At 39.0% G+C, this 16896-nt stretch overlaps 1 protein-coding gene across 7 annotated transcripts in view; it reads right to left on the minus strand.

Annotated features, from left to right (window-relative positions):
- Positions 1-16896, minus strand: part of LOC128691456 (COP9 signalosome subunit 7) — a 155632-nt gene that overhangs the window by 90002 nt on the left and 48734 nt on the right. For all 7 annotated transcript variants that reach the window (XR_011392828.1, XR_011392827.1, XM_070091626.1 and 4 more), the window contains 2 exons: positions 14325-14580; positions 1594-1703 (listed from right to left, as the gene is read on the minus strand). Coding sequence is in view for 5 of the 7 variants with exons in the window: in XM_070091626.1 (XP_069947727.1) it covers positions 1594-1703; positions 14325-14580 (366 nt within the window). In the remaining 2 variants the exon portion in view is untranslated. The remainder of the gene's footprint in view (positions 1-1593; positions 1704-14324; positions 14581-16896) is intronic.

Below are 16896 nucleotides of genomic sequence, written 5' to 3' on the forward strand. Positions count from 1 at the left end.
TAAAATAGAGAAATACAGAACAGGCACACATATCTGATGTTTAATAGAATGATGTAATACTAGAAATCTTTACCATGGAAGTAATTATAGCACTGCTGTTAACACCAAAAATAGGCTCATAAATGATGTGGCTAAATACTCAATTTTAAAAAGTCCCTATGGATGTGTTACCTCATACACACTAACATTTCAAATTTTCTATGCCATATCACTTGTTTCTGATCACTTCAGTTAAACACATGCTGTTAGATGCTCAAATTATTACCTTTATGTACCTCTCTCACACCCTCCTTGAGCTCGCTACACTTTCCATCTAACTCAGACTAATGTACTCTTTTATACACCTTGTCTTAATTCTTTCTACATTACCAATCTCAACTCTTGTGCTCTTTAAATAATGTCTTTCATTCCAAAAAACCCCTCTTTTAATTTCAGCAAATTATTCTCCACATAAAATTCATCCCACAATCATCCCATTCAAAGGATTTTGTCTCATACCTACACAAAAACAATGACATTAAACTCTGAGGCATTTCTATTTTTGCATCCAATGACAAACCTCTTTCTTACTACAGACTTCTAAACACTATTACAACTTTCTTTACCCTTGTTATTTCCCTCTTAAAGCAAGTTGCTGAAATCTTCACAAAAAATTGTTAACCCAACATATGTAACTTTTTTTTTCAATGCACCAGCCGTATCCCACTGAGGTAGGGTGACCTAAAAAGAAAAACGGAAATTTTTCCCCTTACATTTAGCAATTTATACAGGTTTTCCTGTATAAGTTACTAGCTCTTTGCTCCTGGCATTTTAGTTGCCTCTTATAGACAATAAATATTATTTAAGTGTTGTTGGAGTGTGAGCAAAGTAACATTCATGAAGGGATTCAGGGAAACCGGCAGGCCGGACTTGAGTCCTGGAGATGGGAAGTACAGTGCCTGCACTCTGAAAAAGGAGTGTTAATGTTGCAGTTTAAAAACTGTAGTGTAAAGCACCCTTCTGGCAAGACAGTGATGGAGTGAATGTTGATGAAAGTTTTTCTTTTTTTTCGGGCCACCCTGCCTTGGTGGGAATCGGCCAGTGTGTTAATAATAATAAAATACTACACCTTCCACAACAATATCCTAATTTTGTGGTCAAATCCCCTATAGCATCTATTCTCTCACTTGCCTTAAATTCTCTAAACATTAAATTAATAGCTTTCAAAATATTTATCTACCACTTCTATACTTTTCACACATCTAGATGCACAAAACACTAACAATTACCCACTTCTCATAATTCACTTTCATTCTTATATACTCTCTAGTTAAAACAGTCATACTCTCATACTTCTTTGATTTCTTTCCATAACATATGATGTATTGAAAATTTAGGGTAACACTTACTCAACTGTAGAAACATGTTTAAAGTGCAAGAAAATGCATGTTACAAAACTTATAAAAACTGTAAATCACACTGCTTTGCTATATTTATTTGCCAGCCTTTCCATTGTCAACCATGATCCATTCAAAACCATGAGAGATGAAACAAGTGAACCATTCTTATAAGTTTAATACATAATTCTGTTAATAAACAACAACCAATACATACTTGTAAAGTTGCTACAATGTTAGGCAAATCCTCTGGCTTGATGTCCCGACCAATTGCATGATCTAGTTCTAATATACCATTTTTTTGGTCCAATTTTCCATGAATAATATCTGAAAAGACATGCTTTATATTATTTCTTTAAAATGCAAATATGTCTTATCTAACTGCATTCATAAATAGTTTAGATTTTTTGGCACTCTCATCAATTAAGATTTTTTTTTTAACACGTCGGCAATCTCCCACCGAAGCAGGGTGACCCACAAAAGAAACACTTTCGCCATCATTCTCACACAATCACTGTCTTTGCAGAAGGGCTCATATACAACAGTTTGGATGTCACTCCAAACAGTCAATATCCCAAAACCCTCCTTTATAGTGTAGGCATTATGCTTTCCACCTCCAGGAGTCAAGTCTGGCTAACCAGTTTCCCTGAATCTCTTCACAAAAAATTATCCTGCTCACACTCCAACAGCTCATTAGGTCCCAAAAACCATTTGTCTTCATTCACTCCTATCGAACATGCTCACACATGCCTGCTGCATGTCCAAGTTCCTTGCACACAAAACCTTTAGCACAGTATCTTCATGATGCTTGCACACACAAACATGAAACAAACAGATAACTTGTACAGCTCATCCTCAATTATAATCCACTCTTGCCCCAGTGGTAGTCTAAACTACAGTGGAACCTCTACTTGCGAGCGCATCCACGTGCGAGTTTTTCCAAATACGAGCAGTCGATGGGTCGATTTTTTGTTTCCATACACGAGCAAAATTTTCATAAGCAAGCAGACCTCAAGGCAGGTTCCTTGACACTGGTGAGGGGCTCTTGCTCTTGATCTAGGAAATTGTATCTCATTTGTTTGTTGGACTATCTTATTGAAACTTGAGCAATGTATGAGGGAAAGATGCTTCTTAATGTACGCCAAAAAATGAAAGAAATCTAAGCATAAATAATGGAGTTCGCTTCTCAGCAATTAGCCGCCCCTTAGCAGTATTTTCGTATGGTTTTTATGGGTAGATTCTCGTTTTTTGGTCTCATTTGATAGAATGGAAGATATATTACAGAAATAGATATGATTTTGATTGCTTTCCCAACGAAAAATACCTTGAAATTGAGCTCAACACAGGAGAAATGTTCCATTTGTTCAAGAGTAAACAAATGACATCACTGTCCATTCCAATATGCAGTCATGAATGGGTTGACATTTTTTATACAATTATTGCAATAAGGCATAACAGTAAATCTTACATTTTTTGTGTGAATAAAAATTACATATTATTTATATTGTAATAATAATAATAATAACAATAATATGTATAATAATAATAGTATGTACACCTACCATCCGACTTACGACCTGCTTGACTTACGACCACTCGACATACGACCGTGTTTTTTATGCCAAATTTCTGGGAAAAAAACAACTATTTGTGTTGTACACAGTGTTTATCCTAAACCTTACAGTATAAAATACAGTTCTAACAGCATAAAAAGTAAAGTAAAACATGAATTACCAAAATAAAACAATAAAATAAAGTCATTATAAAAATGTTTTGTTGATATTCAGTAGTAAAGTTCGACTTATGACCATTTCGACTTACGACCGGTTTCTCGGAACCGAATTCGGTCGTAAGTCGGAGTGTAGGTATATAATAATATAATACAATAACAATAATATAATACATATACTAATAATACATATATAATGATAATCCTAGGTAGTAGGTTGGTAGACAGCAACCGCCCAGGGAGGTCCTACCGTCCTGCCAAGTGAGTGTAAAACGAAAGCCTGTAATTGTTTTACATGATGGTAGGATTGCTAGTGTCCATTTTTCTGTCTCATAAACATGCAAGGTTTCAGGTACGTCTTGCTACTTCTACTTACACTTAGGTCACACTACACATACATGTACAAGCATATATATACACACCCCTCTGGGTTTTCTTCTATTTTCTTACTAGTTCTTGTTCTTGTTTATTTCCTCTTATCTCCATGGGGAAGTGGAACAGAATTCTTCCTCCGTAAGTTATGAGTGTTGTAAGAGGCGACTAAAATGCCAGGAGCAAGGGGCTAGTAACCCCTTCTCCTGTATAAATTACTAAATTTAAAAAGAGAAACTTTCGTTTTTCTTTTTAGGCCACCCTGCCTCGGTGGGATATGGCCGGTTTGTTGAAAGAAGAATATAATAATAATGTACTACAGTAAGTTGGTAGACAGCAACCACCCAGGGAGGTACTACCATCCTGCCAAGTGAGTGTGAAACGAAAACCTGTAATTGTTTTACATGATGGTAGGATTGCTGGTGTCTTTTGTCTGTACTTCTTGCTACTTCTACTTACACTTAGGTCACACTACACATACATGTACATGTTTATTTATACACACTCATCTGAGTTTTCTTTGATTTTATCTTAATAGTTCTTGGTCTTATTACTTTTCCTTTTACATGTATATCCATGGGGAAGTGGAATAAGAATTTTTCCTCCGTAAGCCATGCGTGTTGTAAAAGTCAATTAAAATGCCGGGAACAATGGGCTAGTAACCCCTTTTCCTGTAATAATTACTAAAAAGAATAAGAAGAAGAAAATTGTCAAAGTGGGAAGTCTGAATGTGCGTGGATGTTGTGCAAATGATAAGAAAGAGATGATTGTGGATGTTATGAATGAGAAGAAGCTGTATGTCCTGGCTTTAAGTGAAACAAAGTTGAAGGGGGCGGGAGAGTTTCAGTGGAGAGGAATAAATGGGATTAGGTCAGGGGTTTCAAATAGAGTTAGAGCTAAAGAAGGAGTAGCAATAATGTTGAAGGATAAGTTATGGAAGGAAAAGAGGGACTATAATGTGTTAATTCAAGGATTATGTGGAGTAAAATAAAGGTTGGATGTGAAAAGTGGGTTATAGTCAGTGTATATGCACCTGGAGAAGAAAGAAGTGTAAAGGAGAGAGAGAGAAATTTGGGAAATGTTGAGTGAATGCGTGGGGAGTTTTGAACCAAGTGTGAGAGTAATGGTGGTTGGGGATTTCAATGCTAAAGTGGGCAAAAATGTTTTGGAGGGAGTAGGTAAATTTGGGGTACCAGGGGTAAATGAAAATGGGGAGCCTTTAACCCTTAAATGGTCCAAACGTATATATACGTTTTTTCAACATCTGAAAGTATGTAAAAAAATGTAAATCTTCTTTTTTGTTTTACATTTGAAAACGTGAAAAAAAAGCTTTTATCTACATTTTATTTTTTGTTACATATGAAAATATGTTAAAAAAAAGTAGATCTACTTTTGTAGCACTACGAATTTGAACGTCGATTTGTTTGGACCGTTTAAGGGTTAATTGAGCTATGTGCAGAAAGAGGTTTGGTAGTAAGTAATATATAGTTTATGAGGAAGAGGATAAATAAATATACAAGGTATGATATAGCACGTAATGAAAGTAGTTTGTTAGATTATGTATTAGTGGATAAAAGGTTAGTGGGTAGGCTCCAGGATGTACATGTTTATAGAGGGGCAAGTGATATGTCGGATCATTATTTAGTTGTAGCTACAGTTAGAGTAAGAGGTAGATGGGAAAAGAGGAAGGTGGCAACAACAAGAGGGAGGTGAAAGTGTATAAACTAAAGGAGGAGGAAGTTCGGGTGAGATATAAGCAACTATTGGCAGAAAGGTGGGCTGGTGACAAGTATGAGTAGTGGGGGGGTTGAAGAGAGTTGAAATAGTTTTAAAAATGCAGTATTAGAATGTGGGGCAGAAGTTTGTGGTTATAGGAGGGTGGGTGCAGGAGGAAAGAGGAGTGATTGGTGGAATGATGCAGTAAAGGGTGTGATAAAAGAGAAAAAGTTAGCTTATGAGAGGTTTTTACAAAGCAGAAATGTTATAAGAAGAGTAGAGTATATGGAGAGTAAAAGAAAGGTGAAGAGAGTGGTGAGATAGTGCAAAAGGAGAGCAGATGATAGAGTGGGAGAGGCACTGTCAAGAAATTTTAATGAAAGTAAGAAAAAATTTTGGAGTTAAACAAGTTAAGAAAGCCTAGGGAACAAATGGATTTGTCAGTTAAAAACAGAGTAGGGGAGTTAGTGGATGGGGAGATGGAGGTTTTGGGTAGATAGCGAGAATATTTTGAGGAACTTTTAAATGTCGACGAAGAAAGGGAGGCAGTAATTTCATGCACTGGCCAGGAAGGTATACCATCTTTTAGGAGTGAAGAAGAACAGGATGTGAGTGTGGGGGAGGTGTGTGAGGCATTACACAGAATGAAAGGGGGTAAACCAGCTGGAACTGACGGGATCATAACAGAAATGTTAAAAGCAGGGGGGATATAGTGTTGGAGTGGTTGGTATTTTTGTTTAATAAATGTATGAAAGAGGGGAAAGTACCTAGGGACTGGCGGAGAGCATGTATAGTCCCTTTATATAAAGGGAAGATGAGCAAATGAGAGAGTGGGTGAGATGTTATCAACAAATTTTGTTGAAAATAAGAAAAAGTTTTGGAGTGAGATTAACAAGTTAAGAAAGCCTAGAGAACAAATGGATTTGTCAGTTAAAAATAGGAGAGGAGAGTTATTAAATGGCGAGTTAGAGGTATTGGGAAGATGGAGGGAATATTTTGAGGAATTGTTAAATGTTGATGAAGATGGGGAAGCTGTGATTTTGTGTATAGGGCAAGGAGGAACAACATCTTGTAGGAGTGAGGAAGAGCCACTTGTGAGTGCGGGGGAAGTTCGTGAGGCAGTAGGTAAAATGAAAGGGGGTAAGGCAGTCGGGATTGATGGGATAAAGATAGAAATGTTAAAAGCAGGTGGGGATATAGTTTTGGAGTGGTTGGTGCAATTATTTAATAAATGTATGGAAAAGGGTAAGGTACCTAGGGATTGGCAGAGAGCATGCATAGTTCCTTTGTATAAAGGCAAAGGGGATAAAAGAGAGTGTAAAAATTATAGGGGGATAAGTCTGTTGAGTATACCTGGCAAAGTGTATGGTAGAGTTATTATTGAAAGAATTAAGAGTAAGACAGAGAATAGGATAGCAGATGAACAAGGAGGCTTTAGGAAAGGTAGGGGGTGTGTGGACCAGGTGTTTACAGTGAAACATATAAGTGAACAGTATTTAGATAAGGCTAAAGAGGTCTTTGTGGCATTTATGGATTTGGAAAAGGCGTATGACAGGGTGGATAGGGGGGCAATGTGGCAGATGTTGCAGGTGTATGGTGTAGGAGGTAGGTCACTGAAAGCAGTGAAGAGTTTTTACGAGGATAGTGAGGCTCAAGTTAAGAGTATGTAGGAAAGAGGGAAATTATTTCCCATCAAAAGTAGGCCTTAGATAAGGATGTGTGATGTCACCGTGGTTGTTTAATAAATTTATAGATGGGGTTGTAAGAGAAGTAAATGCGAGGGTCTTGGCAAGAGGCGTGGAGTTAAAAGATAAAGAATCACACAAAGTGGGAGTTGTCACAGTTGCTCTTTGCTGATGACACTGTGCTCTTGGGAGATTCTGAAGAGAAGTTGCAGAGATTGGTGGATGAATTTGGTAGGGTGTGCAAAAGAAGAAAATTGAAAGTGAATACAGGAAAGAGTAAGGTTATGAGGATAACAAAAAGATTAGGTGATGAAAGATTGGATATCAGATTGGAGGGAGAGAGTATGGAGGAGGTGAATGTATTCAGATATTTGGGAGTGGACGTGTCAGCGGATGGGTCTATGAAAGATGAGGTGAATCATAGAATTGATGAGGGGAAAAGGGTGAGTGGTGCACTTAGGAGTCTGTGGAGACAAAGAACTTTGTCCTTGGAGGCAAAGAGGGGAATGTATGAGAGTATACTTTTACCAACGCTCTTATATGGGTGTGAAGCATGGGTGATGAATGTTGCAGCAAGGAGAAGGCTGGAGGCAGTGGAGATGTCATGTCTGAGAGCAATGTGTGGTGTGAATATAATGCAGAGAATTCGTAGTTTGGAAGTTAGGAGGAGGTGCGGGATTACCAAAACTGTTGTCCAGAGGGCTGAGGAAGGGTTGTTGAGGTGGTTCGGACATGTAGAGAGAATGGAGCGAAACAGAATAACTTCAAGAGTGTATCAGTCTGTAGTGGAAGGAAGGCGGGGTAGGGGTTGGCCTAGGAAAGGTTGGAGGGAGGGGGTAAAGGAGGTTTTGTGTGCGAGGGGCTTGGACTTCCAGCAGGCATGTGTGAGCGTGTTTGATAGGAGTGAATGGAGACAAATGTTTTTTAATACTTTACGTGCTGTTGGAGTGTGAGCAAAGTAACATTCATGAAGGGGTTCAGATAAACCGGCAGGCCGGACTTGAGTCCTGGAGATGGGAAGTACAGTGCCTGCACTCTGAAGAAGGGGTGTTAATGTTGCAGTTTAAAAACTGTAGTGTAAAGCACCCTTCTGGCAAGACAGTGATGGAGTGAATGATGGTGAAAGTTTTTCTTTTTCGGGCCACCCTGCCTTGGTGGGAATCGGCCAGTGTGATAATAAATAAATAAATAAGGGGGACAATAGAGATTGTAAAAATTACTGAGGAATAAGTTTACTGAGTATACCAGGAAAAGTGTACGGTAGGGTCATAACTGAAAGAATTAGAGGTAAGACAGAATGTAGGATTGCGGATGAGCAGGGAGGTTTTAGAGTGGGTAGGTGATGTGTAGATCAAGTGTTTACATTGAAGCATATATGTGAACAGTACTTAGATAAAGGTAGGGAAGTTTTTACTACATTTATGGATTTAGAAAAGGCATATGATAGAGTGGATAGGAGAGCAATGTGGCAGATGTAAGTATATGGAATAGGTGGCAAGTTACTAAATGCTGTAAAGAGTTTTTATGAGGATAGTGAGACTCAGGTTAGGATGTGTAGAAGAGAGGGAGACTACTTCCCAGTAAAAGTAAGTCTTAGACAGGGATGTGTAATGTCACCATGGTTGTTTAATATATTTATAGATGGGGTTGTACAAGAAGTAAATGCTAGGGTGTTTGGGAGAGGGGTGGGATTAAATTATGGGGAATCAAATGCAAGATGGGAATTGACACAGTTGCTTTTTGTTGATGATACTGTGCTTATGGGAGATTCTAAAGAAAAATTGTAAAGGTTAGTGGATGAGTTTGGGAGTGTGTGTAAAGGTAGAAAGTCGAAAGTGAACACAGAAGAGAGTAAGGTGATGAGGGTATCAAATGATTTAGATAGAGAAAAATTGGATATCAAATTGGGGAGGAGGAGTATGGAAGAAGTGAATGTTTTCAGATACTTGGGAGCTGATGTGTCAGCGAATGGATTTATAAAGGATGAGGTTAATCCTAGAACTGATGAGGGAAAAAAGGTGAGTGGTGCATTGAGGTATATGTAGAGACAAAAAACGTTATCTATGGAGGCAAAGGGAATGTATGAAAGTGTAGTAGTACCAACACTCTTATATGGATGTGAAATTTGGGTTGTGAATGCTGCAGCAAGGAGGTGGTTGGAGGCAGTGGAGATGTCCTGTCTAAGGGCAATGTGTGGTGTAAATATTATGCAGAAAATTCGGAGTGTGGAAATTAGGAGGTGTGGAGGGCTGAAGAGGGGTTGTTGAGGTAGTTTGGTCATTTAGAGAGAATGGATCAAAGTAGAATGACATGGAGAGTGTTTAAATCTGTAGGGGAAGGAAGGCGGGGTAGGAGTCGTCCTCGAAAAGGTTGGAAGGAAGGGGTAAGGGAGGTTTTGTGGGCGAGGGGCTTGAACTTCCAGCAGGTGTGCGTGAGCGCGTTTGATAGGAGTGAATGGAGACAAATGGTAATTGGGACCTGACGATCTGTTGGAGTGTGAGCAGGGTAATAGTATTTAGTGAAGGGATTCAGGGAAACCAGTTATTTTTATATAGCAAGACTTGAGTCCTGGAAATGAGAAGTACAATGCCTGCACTCTAAACGAGGGGTTCGGGATATTGGCAGTTTGGTGGGATATGTTGTGTATCTTTATACGTATATGCTTCTAAGCTGTTGTGTTCTGAGCACCTCTGCAAAAACAGTGATTATGTGGGAGTGAAGTGAAAGTGTTGAATGATGATGAAAGTATTTTCTTTTTTGGGGATTTTCTTTCTTTTGGGTCACCCTGCCTCGGTGGGAGACGGCCAACTTGTTAAAAAAAAAATAATCATAATAACAGACGCTTCAAAAGGCCGTCACTAGATGGTAGTGTTTACAACAACAAAGAGGGAGTGATTGTGGCCTCCTCCACCTGTTATACATAATGGCATATTTTATTCTTTGTAGAGTATATATCAGGTTTCTGTGTTATTTATATTGTTTTATTTCACATTAGATGAACTTTTTTTTTTTTTTACTTTTTTTTTTTATTATCACACTGCCCGATTCCCACCAAGGCAGGGTGGCCCGAAAAAGAAAAACTTTCACCATCATTCACTCCATCACTGTCTTGCCAGAAGGGTGCTTTACACTACAGTTTTTAAACTGCAATATTAACACCCCTCCTTCAGAGTGCAGGCACTGTACTTCCCATCTCCAGGACTCAAGTCCGGCCTGCCGGTTTCCCTGAACCCCTTCATAAATGTTACTTTGCTCACACTCCAACAGCACGTCAAGTATTAAAAACCATTCGTCTCCATTCACTCCTATCACACACGCTCATGCACGCCTGCTGGAAGTCCAAGCCCCTCGCATACAAAACCTCCTTTACCCCCTCCCTCCAACCTTTCCTAGGCCGACCCCTACCCCGCCTTCCTTCCACTACAGACTGATACACTCTTGAAGTCATTCTGTTTCGCTCCATTCTCTCTACATGTCCGAACCACCTCAACAACCCTTCCTCAGCCCTCTGGACAACAGTTTTGGTAATCCCGCATCTCCTCCTAACTTCCAAACTACGAATTCTCTGCATTATATTCACACCACACATTGCCCTCAGACATGACATCTCCACTGCCTCCAGCCTTCTCCTCGCTGCAACATTCATCACCCATGCTTCACACCCATATAAGAGTGTTGGTAAAACTATACTCTCATACATTCCCCTCTTTGCCTCCAAGGACAAAGTTCTTTGTCTCCACAGACTCCTAAGTGCACCACTCACCCTTTTCCCCTCATCAATTCTATGATTCACCTCATCCTTCATAGACCCATCCGCTGACACGTCCACTCCCAAATATCTGAATACATTCACCTCCTCCATACTCTCTCCCTCCAATCTGATATCCAATCTTTCATCACCTAATATTTTTGTTATCCTCATAACCTTACTCTTTCCTGTATTCACTTTTAATTTTCTTCTTTTGCACACCCTACCAAATTCATCCACCAATCTCTGCAACTTCTCTTCAGAATCTCCCAAGAGCACAGTGTCATCAGCAAAGAGCAACTGTGACAACTCCCACTTTATGTGTGATTCTTTATCTTTTAACTCCACACCTCTTGTCAAGACCCTCGCATTTACTTCTCTTACAACCCCATCTATAAATATATTAAACAACCACGGTGACATCACACATCCTTGTCTAAGGCCTACTTTTACTGGGAAATAATCTCCCTCTTTCCTATGTGCTCTAACTTGAGCCTCACTATCCTCGTAAAAACTCTTCACTGCTTTCAGTAACCTACCTCCTACACCATACACCTGCAACATCTGCCACATTGCCCCCCTATCCACCCTGTCATACGCCTTTTCCAAATCCATAAATGCCACAAAGACCTCTTTAGCCTTATCTAAATACTGTTCACTTATATGTTTCACTGTAAACACCTGGTCCACACACCCCCTACCTTTCCTAAAGCCTCCTTGTTCATCTGCTATCCTATTCTAAGTCTTACTTTTAATTCTTTCAATAATAACTCTACCATACACTTTACCAGGTATACTCAACAGACTTATCCCCCTATAATTTTTGCACTCTCTTTTGTCCCCTTTGCCTTTATACAAAGGAACTATGCATGCTCTCTGCCAATCCCTAGGTACCTTACCCTCTTCCATACATTTATTAAATAATTGCACCAACCACTCCAAAACTATATCCCCACCTGCTTTTAACATTTCTATCTTTATCCCATCAATCCCAGCTGCCTTACCCCCTTTCATTTTACCTACTGCCTCACGAACTTCCCCCACACTCACAACTGGTTCTTCCTCACTCCTACAAGATGTTATTCCTCCTTGCCCTATACACGAAATCACAGCTTCCCTATCTTCATCAACATTTAACAATTCCTCAAAATATTCCCTCCATCTTCCCAATACCTCTAACTCTCCATTTAATAACTCTCCTCTCCTATTTTTAACTGACAAATCCATTTGTTCTCTAGGCTTCCTTAACTTGTTAATCTCACTCCAAAACTTTTTCTTATTTTCAACAAAATTTGTTGATAACATCTCACCCACTCTCTCATTTGCTCTCTTTTTACATTGCTTCACCACTCTCTTAACCTCTCTCTTTTTCTCCATATCTATCACAGATGAACTGTGATAGATAAATAAGCCGTAAAGTTGGTGATAACGAAATATTCAAGGAGTATTTTGTCCTGTCTCCAGACAAACTCTCGTCGACCCCTGCCGCATATATAATGACATTTTATTCATTCTAGAGTATATATCAGGTTTCTATGTTATTAATATTGTTTATTATGTCATATTAGATGAACTGTAATAGATAAATAAGCCATATAGATGATATTAGCAAAATTATTCAAGAAGTATTTTGTCCGGTCTCCAGACAAACTCTCGTCCACCTTCGACACCGCCCATACCACTACATGAATTACATATTTTATTCATTTTAGAGCATATATATCAGGTCTCTATGTTATTTATATTGTTTATTGTGTCATATTAGATGAAGTGAGATAGATAAATAAGCTGTAGATATTAGCGAAATTATTGAAGCACAGAATTCCACTGGAACGGATTAATTGCATTTCAGTTAATTTAAATGAGGAAAATTGACTCTCCAAACGAGCAAATCCAGTTGCGAGCAAGGTCATGGAACAGATTAAACTCGCAAGTAGAGGTTCCACTGTACTTTATTCATACAAAAAATCTGTGTGTTACTGGTTAGTACTGGTGTTAAGTAGCCCGTAAGAAATTCTTCCCAGTATGCCTGAAATGTTTTGCATACAAGGAGCTTTCCTTGGAACAAGCAATTATTGTATTGATACACCTATGCATTTTGCTGGAATATTCACATATGCTTTGATGAAATGAAAGTTTGAGTTTGAATAGTAACCGGAAATGTAACAATAAGTAGATTTCATGAACAGAGACATTTTGAATACTGTATACCAAGGAATTCTTTGACAAATAACATTGGTCTGCATGACTGTTTTATTGACTCTATGGTATCTTTTTCGATATATATATGGAAAATAGTGGTTCACTGTGTTTTTTATTCATCTCTATCACATCAGGTTGTCAAGTTATACAGAAATGTTACTTTACTCTTTTTGTATAACATAAGTAAATGACAAGGTGGTATATTACCAATTAAAATGTTTTCTGTGTCTTTGGGATAGTAGGACAGACAGCCAGCACTATGAACAAAAAGGCTGGCCACCAAGAACCAACTTCTTACCCAGAAATCACAACGAGAAAACTGTGCCACTAGTTGACCCCAAGAAAATTCTGCTGCCACCACTCTACATCAAATTAGGGCTTATGATAAATTTTGTGAAGGCCTTGAACATGAATGGAACTGCTTTCAAGTACCTGGAGTCAAAGTTTCCTCATATAAGTGAAGGCAAGCTAAAGGCAGGAATCTTCGTTGGCCCTCAGATTCAGGAATTGATGAAGGACTAACATTCTGATGAAGCATTAGTAGGGGTTGAGGTGAATGCCTGGTTTTCATTCAAGCAGACTGTCCACAACTTCCTGGGAAACAGGCACTCCCCCAAATATGAAAAAATGATCTAAGACCTGATATCAGGTTTCCAACAACTTGGGTCTAGAATGATTGTGAAGATGCACTTTTTGCACTCACATATTGACTATTTTCCCAACAATTGAGGGGACTACAGTGAGGAATAAGGAGAGCAGTTCCAGCAGGATATCTGCACCATGGAAACTATACCAGGGCAAATGTAATGTCAGCATGATGGCGGATTACTGCTGGTCACTGAAACGTAATAGTCTCAATGCACAGCACAAATGAAAATCAAAGTGGTCCTCCTTCCTTTGATTTAATATGTAGTCTAACCATTAGGAGCATATTTTTTTAATAAAATCATTTGATTTGATTCATGTTGATTTGGAATTCATATGTTGTTAAAACTAAGAGAATGAGCTTTTCCATGATTACTTGCCTAATTTTAATAAATTAACAATTAAAAATTCACATTTTTCATCATTAATTTTTATTTTATTCAAAATTCTCACATGATAGAGCAAAATGGTTTAGATATTTACAATCAACAGCCCAAGAATATGTAAGATAGCAACCATGAATAAAAATAAAAATTAAAAACATTTCAAATGTAGACCAGTGAATCATTCTCAATAGTATGTAGTAACTGGGTTAATTAAACAAGTGGAGCCAAAGACTGGATAAACATCAAAATGATTTGTGTATATCAGTAGTAGAATATACCAACAAGTATGTTAACAAGACACAATATGAAGTTCATGGCATTTTATTGAGAAGATGCTTCATCCACCAGGGATTTTATCAAGTGTCATGGAGAGAGAGGAAAAAAGATAGCATATATAAATTGCATATTGTGTCTTATTAACACATTTAATAGGTATTTTAATATACTGCAAAAGTGTGTGTCTACCTGTATACATAGCCTCAATAATCAAGTCCTCTAGTTCTCTGGTGGAGGTGAGACCCAACTGGTTGCCTAGAGTTACTAGCGGGATGCTTTTCTGTCCTGTTGCCATGGAAACAATTGTAAGGTGCCTCAGCTTGGTCAGCATTGTCGGAGTTAATTGTGGAAATTTGGACGATTCTTTTATGTAATCGCCATAAACTCCATATGCAAAAAGTTGCAGAAGCTCAAAATATGGTGCATGCTGAGGATTATTTTTGAGCTATGGAAGAGAAAAGAAAATATTTCAGAAACAACACACCATTAACAATGCAGTCAACAAGAAGAAAAAATTAAATAAAGCAAACCCTCTATTTGATAGACTAATTGTGGGGGTGGGTGGCCAGTAATGACACTTGTGGTGGGTACAAAGATTGTTTTCCTATGGTTACAACAATACAGTGGACCTCCGACATTCGATGGCATCAACATTCGATACATCCGACATTCGATGCATTTTAACGCAAAAATTTCGCCTCGACATTTGATGGAAAACCCGACATTCGATACGATTCGTACGAGACATGTCCACGTGTGGCCTGAACTGCCCCGTGTGTGCCAGTGTTTACAAGCCAGCCAGTGTGCACACATCTAAGGATACATTCGGTAATTTTCATATTATCACTGTTTTTGGTGCTTGTTTCTGCAAAATAAGTCACCATGGGCCCCAAGAAAGCTTCTAGTGCCATCCCTTCGAGAAAAAAGGCGCTAATGACTATTGAAATGAAGAAAGAGATAATTGCAAAGTACGAAAGTGGAGTGCGTGTGTCGGAGCTGGCCTGGTTGTATAGTAAACCCCAATCAACCATCTCTACTATAGTGAGCAGGAAAATGGCAATCAAGGAAGCTGTTGTTGCAAAAGGTGCAACTTTGTTTTTGAAACAGAGATCGCTAGTGTTAGATGATGTTGAGAGACTGTTATTGGTGTGGATAAATGAAAAACAGATAGCAGGAGATAGCATCTCTCAAGCGATTATTTGTGAAAAGGCTAGGCAGTTGCATGATGATTTGGTAAAGAAATTGCCTGCAACTAGTGGTGATGTGAGTGAATTTAAGGCCAGCAAAGGTTGGTTTGAGAGATTTAAGAATCGTAGTGGCATACACAGTGTGGTAAGGCATGGTGAGGCTGCCAGCTCGGACCACAAAGCGGCTGAAAAATACGTGCATGAATTCAAGGAGTACATAGAGGCTGAAGGATTGAAACCTGAACAAGTGTTTAATTGTGACAAAACAGGCCTGTTTTAGAAGAAATTGCCAAGCAGGACCTACATTACTCAGGAGGAAAAGGCACTCCCAGGACATAAGCCTATGAAAGACAGGCTTACTCTTCTGATGTGTGCCAATGCTACTGGTGATTGCAAAGTGAAGCCTTTATTGGTGTATCACTCAGAAACTCCCAGAGTGTTTGAGCAAAAGAATGTCCTCAAGGCTAATTTGTGTGTGCTGTGGAGGGCAAACAGTAAGGCATGGGTCACTAGGGACTTTTTCTATGACTGGTTACACCATGCATTTGCCCCCACTGTGAAAAATTACCTAATTGAAAAGAAATTAGACCTTAAGTGCCTCCTGGTATTAGACAATGCCCCTGGTCATCCTTCTGACTTGGCAGAGCGACTTTCTGGGGACATAAGCTTCATTAAGGTCAAGTTTTTGCCTCCTAATACCACTCCTCTCCTGCAGCCCATGGACCAGCAGGTCATTTCCAACTTCAAGAAACTACACAAAAGCTATGTTTCAAAAGTGCTTTGTAGTGACCACAGAAACTCAACTGACTCTAAAATAGTTTTGGAAGAATCACTTTAATATCCTCAACTGTATAAACCTTATAGGTAAGGCTTGGGAGGAAGTGACTAAGAGGACCCTGAACTCTGCTTGGAAAAAACTGTGGCCAGAATGTGTAGACAAAAGGGATTTTGAAGGGTTTGAGGCTAACCCTGAGAATCCTATGCCAGTTGAGGAATCCATTGTGGTATTGGGGAAGTCCTTGGGGTTGGAGGTTAGTGGGGAGGATGTGGAAGAGTTGGTGGAGGAGGACAATGACAAACTAACCACTGATGAGCTGCTAGATCATCTTCAACAGCAAGAGGCCACACCTGAGGAAACTGCTTCAGAGGAGGGGAGAGAGAAATTGAAGAAGTTGCCTACTTCAAAGATTAAGGAAATGTGTGCAAAGTGGCTTGAAGTGCAAACTTTTTTTGATGAAAATCACCCTGAAACAGCTACTGCAAGCCGTGCTGGTGACTATTACACTGACAATGTTGTGAACCGCTTTAGGAAAGTGATAAAGGAACGATAGGTACAGGCCTCTATGGACAGAAATGTTGTGTGACAGAAGTCCAGTGACTCTCAAGCTGGTCCTAATGGCATTAAAAGAAGAAGGGAAGTAACCCTGGAAAAAGACTTGATACCTCAAGTCCTAATGGAAGGGAATTCACCTTCTAAACACTAACACCATCCACACTCTCCCCTACTCCCATCCCATCAATCATCACCAGATCTTCATTAAAGGTAAGTGTCAATTATTCTAATGTTATTAATC

The sequence above is a fragment of the Cherax quadricarinatus genome, chromosome 36, assembly GCF_038502225.1.
Source record: "Cherax quadricarinatus isolate ZL_2023a chromosome 36, ASM3850222v1, whole genome shotgun sequence".
Lineage (NCBI taxonomy): Eukaryota > Metazoa > Arthropoda > Malacostraca > Decapoda > Parastacidae > Cherax > Cherax quadricarinatus.